At 37.6% G+C, this 8,554-nt stretch overlaps 2 protein-coding genes across 2 annotated transcripts; both read left to right on the top strand.

Moving 5' to 3' along the window:
• Positions 1-206: 206 nt before the first annotated feature.
• Positions 207-6,395, top strand: LOC130982638 (sphingoid long-chain bases kinase 1). Its single transcript, XM_057906682.1, has 8 exons — positions 207-1,376; positions 1,501-1,872; positions 2,217-2,310; positions 2,419-2,456; positions 3,652-3,798; positions 4,067-4,166; positions 4,720-5,648; positions 5,972-6,395. Exons 1-8 carry the CDS (start codon positions 837-839, stop codon positions 6,113-6,115), a joined length of 2,364 nt encoding a protein of 787 aa, XP_057762665.1. The 5' UTR covers positions 207-836; the 3' UTR covers positions 6,116-6,395.
• A 919-nt stretch (positions 6,396-7,314) lies between these two features.
• LOC130982639 (ferredoxin-thioredoxin reductase, variable chain-like) lies at positions 7,315-8,323 on the top strand. The gene has a single exon (XM_057906683.1). It carries the CDS (start codon positions 7,565-7,567, stop codon positions 8,087-8,089), a length of 525 nt encoding a protein of 174 aa, XP_057762666.1. The 5' UTR covers positions 7,315-7,564; the 3' UTR covers positions 8,090-8,323.
• The last annotated feature ends 231 nt before the right edge of the window (positions 8,324-8,554 follow it).

Raw genomic sequence — 8,554 nt, 5'->3', positions numbered from 1 at the left:
ATACGTAACTATATAATTATATATCAATAAAAATAATTATTTTTTATATTGGTGGATCATTTAAAAGATCAACTACGATTACATGACTGTGTTCAACGCATTAGAATTAAACTAAATTGAAATGAAAAGTTAAAGCAATAAATAAAGAAAAAGATAAAAAAGTGAAAAGAAAAAGGAAATGGATTTGTTTTGGTGCGTCAGAAACAACCAATCTAAACCCACAGACCAAACCACAATGACGGCAAATGGAAAGAGAGAAAGAGAGAAAGAAAGACAGAAACTAAGACACTGGTGACTCCGTTTTGAAGCCTGTGACATCCTGACCGTCCATCTCCATCTCCATCTTCACTCACTCTTTCTCTTCCTTTCTTCATTAACTATCACATTTCTGCTTTTCCTTTCAGATTACTAATCACTCCTTTCGCTTGCTTTGCTTTGCTTTTACTCTCTCCTCAATTTCTCGTTTCAATTTCCCCTGTTCCAACTTTCAATTTATCGTTCATTTCTTGAAAATCGCGACGTCAGAAGCTTAGGGTTAGAAACAGGAAGAGAGAGTGAGCTGATTTGATTCGATTGCGGAATTTCATTTGCTTTTCTTATGGTTAGTAGTTTCGGTTTTAGATCCGATCGTTGATTCGCGATCTGAGCTGAACAGTAGCTGAAAAACAGAAAAGACAAGTTGATTTTGGAATCTTGAAACCCTAGTTTCTGCTAAATCCTACATCTGGCACCTTTATCAGAGTGAAGGGGAGAATTTGCCCCAAGAAAGTGTGGCTAGGGTACTGCGTCATGTAGGTTATCCCCTGCGTGGTGGGATTAATAAGGTTGATGGTAGTATGAGGGATATGCACAGGAGTGGGAGTCTTTCAAGGAATTCCACTGGTAATAGTAGTAACAATAACGGTAGTGGTAGTAATAGGCCTGCGCCATTGAGGCTTTCGTCGCCTCAGCAATCGCTGCGCCGGCTGGGGTTGTGTTCCCCAATTGGAACGGCCGAGCACAAGTCCCCAGTCGTGTTCCCGGAGAAGCGAAGCAAAGCGAAGGCTTCGAGGAGGAGTGGGGAGGTTGGCAGTGGTGCCCCTGTGACGGGGCGGCAGGATGATCAGGATATGAGCAAGGGTTTTGATCATCGAATTGATATTGGTGGTGGTGGTGGTGGTGGAGGAGGAGGAGGAGACGAGAAGTCGGATTTGTTAGGATATGTTGTATACTCTGGGAAGCTTGTTTTGGATAAGAGAAAGATTGCTGTAGATAGTAGTAGTGGTTCTCAGCTTGCTTCTCTTGAGGTTGCTGACCAAGAAGCTGTGGATGCCAAACTAACAAGCAAGGCATTGGTTTGGGGATCACATGTGCTGCACCTCGATGATGTCGTTTCGGTAATATATTGCTTTTAGTGTGAGATGGATGGTCGGATCAAATATGTTTGCTATTTACTCTTATTTGGTTGCTAGGGGAAGATAATATATTTGACTAATTAGTTTTAGTCCATGTTCTAAACAGGTTTCTTATTATTCTGGTCTCAGACATTTCACGGTGCACTCATACCCATTTAAAAAGCCTTCGTGTGGCCTTTCTTGTTTTGTGAAAGCTCAAAGAAGTCGCAAGGACTATCGCTTTGTTGCTTCTACCAAAGAAGAGGCAATTCAATGGGTTGGTGGATTTGCAGATCAACAGTGTTTTGTGAATTGTCTTCCCCACCCTTTAGTGTCTTCAAAGAAGCAAGCTTCTTCAGAATTACTTCCTTCTGATACCCCTCCTGAATTGCTCTTTAGATGTAAAACCCCACCTAAGATGCTCGTAATTTTAAACCCACGCTCAGGGCGAGGCCGTTCTAGCAAAGTTTTCCATAATATTGTGGAACCAATATTTAAGGTATGACATACTCTTTGATTGTTTAAGCTGCATAGGCTTGTTGGTGCACTTATGTTTATCATGGTATGCGATGCCAAATTTAGATATGAAGTTTCAAAGTTTACTACATAAAACACTAGAGTATCCTATAAGATTGATAATAATATTAGTATTTATATTTTATATAGTTTTTCATTGCTCTGTCAATATATTACTCTTGAACTATTATTATTTCACATCTGTTTTTATCAGAATACTTAAGTCCATATGGTTGGAGTATGTGCATCATTTTATATATAAGATACAATTGGACAATGCAGCATGTATAATTTCCTACTTATTATGTTTGGCATGTTCTATGACAGCTTGCTGGGTTTAGATTGGAGGTAGTCAATACAACACATGCTGGTCATGCTAAAAAGCTTGCATCAACTGTGGACATCAGTACCTGCCCTGACGGTACAGTCTTCTACAGTTTAAATATGTATTGATTATAGTTTTCTTTATCACCTTTGTGGATTTTTTTTTACTATTATCTGTTCTTGAAATTGGTGTTTTTTTTTTCAGGAATAATATGTGTTGGTGGTGATGGGATAATCAATGAGGTCAGCAGGCTATTTTGATGATTTACCGGTTTGTTTGATGGAATTAGTATCTTCTTTGTGTTTATTGCCTGTTTTTTTCTCCTAAAAGCCTTTTGAACATTATCTACGACTAGATTTTAAGCTGTCCAGGACTGATTGAAGACACTTGGTTATCTTCCTTGTTCATCCCAGTGCTAATAGCACTTTTATATCTAAATATACTAATGGTAGGGTTTTAACAGCCAGCATGGGGAAACTGAGATGTGTCTCCCCTCTCTAAACTGATATATTAGATCAGTGGGGTCTAGTATGTCTTTGAAAAGAAAGTAAGAAACACAATGATAATCATGGCATTCAAGAGGCGCGTTTCTTTCCCAACAATTCTCTTGGCGACTTATTCGCTAATCTCTCTGATCTGTGTACTTTTCTCTTCTATCAACACATATCATATCAGAAATTCTTCCCCTTTTGTACTCTGTCAACTTGGTTGCTAGTTAGTATCGGTTACAATGTGTCCTTGCCCACTTTAGTCTTGGATTCCTTGTAGATCATGTTAGTCATTCTTACAAATACATTAGTGATAGGAAGCCTGCTAACTTTTTCATGGGAACTAAAGTGAATTAATAATCTAATGTGGCTCAATAGCATAAGTTTCTCACAAAGTATTTTTAAAGTTCTGTCTTTAGATTTAATATGATTTTTTATTGGATTACCCTTTCTTCCGTTAAGTGAAAAGCACATTACTTTTTAATAGAAGAAAAACTACAAATTATTATGGTTTTTTTGTTAGAAGTAAACAAGATTTTATTGTCTCTGGTGTTACTTGAAGAATTATCAAGAATTACAAGATAGAAAGGATACTAGAGAAATTTTACTGAAATGACTATGCACCCTATCACTTCTATATATACTAATCATGTCACTAAATGATTATAACTAACTACTTTTAACTAACCTTTTCCATAACAAAAAATCTTCCTTCCATTAGAGTTTCACCAGTTACTCATGAATACATGGAAATCATTTAAAAAATGTGGTATTGTACTCTGTATTATCATGAAACGGCCATTCATAAACCAAAAAGCTTCTTAAACAAGGATTTTCAGTCATGCTCATTGCAGAAATCGAACTTCTCTTTCATAGTTTGGAACACAAATATATGCACATGTTGTGAATATATATGCTATTTATTTATATATTGTGGTTGATTTTGTAGGTTCTCAATGGTCTCCTTTGTAGAGACAATCAAAAGGAAGGAATATCGATACCCATTGGAATTATACCAGCTGGTTCTGATAACTCTCTGGTATGGACTGTTCTTGGTGTCAGAGATCCAGTATCTGCAGCAATGGCTATTGTAAAGGTAGCATTCTTTCTTTCCGATCTCAAATAATTGATGGGCGTAACTAATTCAAATATTACAAGTTGGGAATAGACAAATAGACATTGATAATTGTGAAATTTGTATCCATGTTTGGACGTAGGCCATATTTCCTTTGTATATTATCGCCTTTCACTAGATATTATGTTCTCCTGCTATTTTTTCTTTAAGATTGATCCGTATAGATTTTTTGATTTATTATAGTCCATATATCCTTGCAGTTAATATTCATTCTATTTTCTTGCTTCAGGGGGGCCTTACTGCTACAGATGTTTTTGCTGTCGAATGGATTCAGAGTAATAAGATTCATTATGGATTGACAGTTTCATACTATGGTTTTGTTAGTGATGGTAAGTCAATGCCATTTACAAAACTTACTACTTTGCATAATTCTTGTTTGAGAATCCACTTCTTATTGGTGTTCGCTGAAGTTTTAGTATAAAATAGGGAAATGGCTTGGTTTGTGTTACCTTTTCCGGGATACTTTGTTTCTTGTTGCTAATATACTCTCAGGTCCATATTTTTCTGAACATGTTTCTTTTATGAGTTTGTGTGGCTAGAATTACCTCTGGGTTTAAATGATTTGTATTGAGATCCAACCATTCCAAAACCTTAAGCTATTAAATAGAAAGTTCATGAATGATTTTTATATTAAAGATGGGCCGTTGATGCAAGAGCTGTTTGGGCTTGAGGCATGGTCAATGTCATGTTTGTCCTGCCTTGTGCTAATATATGCAATACACATGATCAATTCTCACAGTTAATCAAAATGTGGTTGTATGAGTTGGGGGTAGGGAGTGAAGAAATCACGTTTTAGGAAGATAGATAGATCGTTGTCTGACACAATCAGTAATGCCCACTTTCGAATTGGCTTTATGTACTTGTGTATTCTTTATGTTACAGTGTTGGAACTTTCTGAAAAGTATCAGCAGCGCTTTGGCCCACTGCGGTATTTTGTTGCTGGATTCCTCAAGTTCTTATGCTTACCGCGGTACAGCTATGAAGTTGAATATCTTCCAGCATCAAAAACTGAGAGAGAAGGAAAGCTGTCTGGTGAACGGGAAGTAGTTGATATTGCAGATCTGTATACAGACGTCATGGGCAGATTGAATAAGGATGGATTGCCCAGAGCATCTAGTCTTTCAAGTATTGACTCAATAATGACTCCAAATCGACTGTCTGGTGGAGACATGGATACCTGTAGTAGTACTCATGCTAGTACTGAACCTTCAGAATTGGTGCGTGGCATAGATCCAAAGTCAAAGCGTTTGTCGTCTGGAAGAGGGAATGTAACATCAGAACCTGAAGTTATTCATCCTCAACTGCCTCTATCAACAACACCAAACTGGCCAAGAACCAGGTCTAAGTCAAGGAATGATAAATGGACTGGATTGACCACTACACATGATAACTCTAGATGGGGCAACGGTGGGACAAATGATAGAGAGGATATATCATCAACACTTTCTGATCCTGGTCCTATATGGGATGCTGAACCAAAGTGGGATCCCGAGGCTAATTGGGATGTAGAAAACCCAATTGAGTTGCCAGGGCCTCCAGATGATACAGAAGTAGGACCCACAAAGGAGGTTGTGCCTCGATTTGGAGACAAATGGGTTGTCTCGAAGGGACATTTCCTTGGCATTCTGGTTTGCAACCATGCATGTAGAACTGTTCAAAGCTCGCAGGTGGTTGCTCCTAAAGCTGAGTTTGATGACAACACACTAGATATGCTCTTGGTTCATGGGGTTGGAAGGTTGCGGCTATTGAGATTTTTTGTACTTCTGCAGATGGGTCGACACCTTTCCTTGCCATATGTTGAATATGTAAAGGTATTTGCATTAATATTTTTTAAAATGAAATTGTTTAGACTGCATTATACACATCATTAGTTCTTAAAACAGTGCATATTATTGTGGTGATTAACTGGTAGAGTTGCCTTTAAATAATGTTACCGTGTTCCAATCTTTGCTTGCTTTTGTCTAATGAAATTTAGAATACTACAGTCAACAATTGCTATTAGTTCTGAGCTGTGTCATGAAAAAATATTGGTTGGCTTTATCTGGTTAGGTTCTTTAGTGTCCGGATTGTCTTATTATCCTGGTTTTTATTATTTCTGTATTTGTTCATTGTATGACTGTCTGTTTGGATGCAGGTAAAGTCTGTGAGGATAAAGTCAGGGAAGCACACTCATAATGGATGTGGTATTGATGGTGAGCTTTTTCCACTCAATGGACAAGTAGTTTCGACTATGCTTCCGGAACAGTGCAGGCTAATTGGCCGTTCTCGTATACGATAACAGTGAGTCATTTTCAATTTTTTGATGGGTTCTGGAAAGAAGCTCATGTACTTTTGTCAAATATACAAGTCCAGATACCCAATTTGTCCATGTGAAATTCCCTATCTTCGCTGTAACAGCTGAGGCTTTTTGTAAATTTTTGTTCCGGTTATATGTATCTGTTGTTGCTTGCATATCTGTCTTCCTTATTTTTGTCCTCAGTGAAAAAAGAAAAACAACACATTTGTGCATTACTTGCAACAAGCCGCTGAATGTATTGCATTTCTCCCCATTTCCTCCACTTGGTTTGGTCCATTGATTCTCGTGTCACAATCTCTGAGATGGAAAGTTGTATTGTATCTACATTTCAAGTTTATACTGAATCTTGTAGACTGCAGTTCTCCAAATCCAGCTTCAGCAGATGGTTGCGGAGCAATGGAGGGGTAGCTAAACCTACCAAAATGGTAATACACTAATACCATTCAATTAGAAAGTGGGAATTGAAAAAGTGGTAGATTATGTGAAGGGTAGTCCGCTTGAAAGTATAAATATATTATGGCAGGTTCATGTGTGACTTGATGGCAATTGTTCTTGGTACTATCCGACAGCAAGTTAGGTCAATTTATATATCGAGGTAGGAGGCTCCATTTATGAATTTTAATTGGCTTCAAAACACAGTAGAAAATGATGAATTTGACTAATAAAAGAAATTCCCAATCATAATAGACACTAGCAATTTCTGCCAAACTAGTAATATCATTAGAAAGAATCAAACGTGTATGATAAGAACAACAATGCGTAGCAAAGAAAATCTCGGAAGAATAAGGACAAAAGACCATGAGTTTAGGAGAATATCAGTTCGATATGGACGAACGGGTGGATAATGGATATTGTGGGTGTGTTGCAAAATCACTCACGTGTCCCCTTCCAAAGACCATATTATAGTATCCAGAAAACGTAACTAATAGGAGATTTCTGTTATTATTATCACGTAAATTATCCACTGTACTAATTTTTGGTATTTTGGGGAGTGAGTGGTTGAATTAAAAGCAGAATCAGAAAATTATCCAATATCGCATCACTACCACGTGCGAATCCCACGTCCTTTTATTCTTGCACAGAAAAAATACAAAGGAATTTTCAACAAATTGATATATCTTTTGATCATTAGATAAAATATAAAATCTACACAAAATAGTTTCACTTATAATACAAAGATGTGTATCAATTTAGACAAAAGTAAATATAAATATTCTTTTCCAGAGTAGAAAAAGTCGTTGGATTATATTTATGTGTTATTTTATATAATATTGACTTTTAAGTATACAGGCAGTTGTTAAGTTATAAATGTGTTGAAAAAGGTTAAAATGAATGGAGGGAGCAACTAACAAATAAGAATCATAATAATCACAACACAATAAATCAAAAATAAAATACACAGCAAAGAAGCATTGAATTGAGCAAAGAAGCATGAACATGAACATGAACATGAACATGAGCATGAGCATGAGCATGAGCAGCAGTAGCAGTTACCTAACAAGGGCGTGTTCGCCTTCATCCTCCGTGAGCGTCTCCCCTAACTGCACTTCCTCATGGATGATTCTCCCCAAGAACCCTCTCTCACTCCCTCAACCCTCACGCGCCCTCTCACTCCCAACCCCCACGCGCCGTCCCCTAACCGGCCTCGTCAGGTGCGAGGTCGCAGTTCAACTCTCTTCTCAACAAGACGAAGAAGCAGAAGAATCTTCCAAGGTCAGCAAGGTCGGTGCGCGCGTTAGGGTGAAATCGCCGCTCAAGGTCTATCATGTTCCCAAGGTTCCGGAGCTCGATCTCGACGGAATGGAAGGTCAGATCAAGCAGTACGTAGGGTTATGGAACGGGAAGCGAATCTCTGCTAACTTGCCTTATAAGGTTGAGTTTGTTACGGAAATTGAAGGACGTGGCAAAGTGAAGTTCTTCGCGCACCTCAGGGAAGATGAATTTGAGTATGTTTAGCTTTTCTTGAACTGTGTTATATGAACTTCATCACTCTCTTGTTGTTGTTGTTGTTGATGATGATGATAATGGATGAAACTGTAGGCTGATATGATAATACGGTTCTATTTTTCTCTCAAATCTCAATTTTATTGTTGTTGTTATTATTATGATTACGATTATTATTGAGTAAATAATGACATGGCTCCTTCTGTGCAGTAAGATGATGTATGTATATAATTCAGCTTCCATTAACTTCTTGTTCTTGTTCTTGTTCTTGTTCTTCTTGTTATTCTTATGTGCTTAAAGTTGTTAGCCATGAGCTTGAGTTTTGACCCATGCTTTCGGCTCAATTGTTGCTGGTAAATGCTACTAGTTAGAATAATTTTGTTAGAATCTGTGGCAGATAGGTGTTGAATAGAATCAATGATGTGATAGGACCGACTATCGATAGCATAGCATATCATATCAAATCATTCTGGGAAC

The sequence above is a fragment of the Arachis stenosperma genome, chromosome 5 (assembly GCF_014773155.1).
Source record: "Arachis stenosperma cultivar V10309 chromosome 5, arast.V10309.gnm1.PFL2, whole genome shotgun sequence".
Lineage (NCBI taxonomy): Eukaryota > Viridiplantae > Streptophyta > Magnoliopsida > Fabales > Fabaceae > Arachis > Arachis stenosperma.
This window is presented reverse-complemented; position numbering and strand designations above follow the sequence as displayed.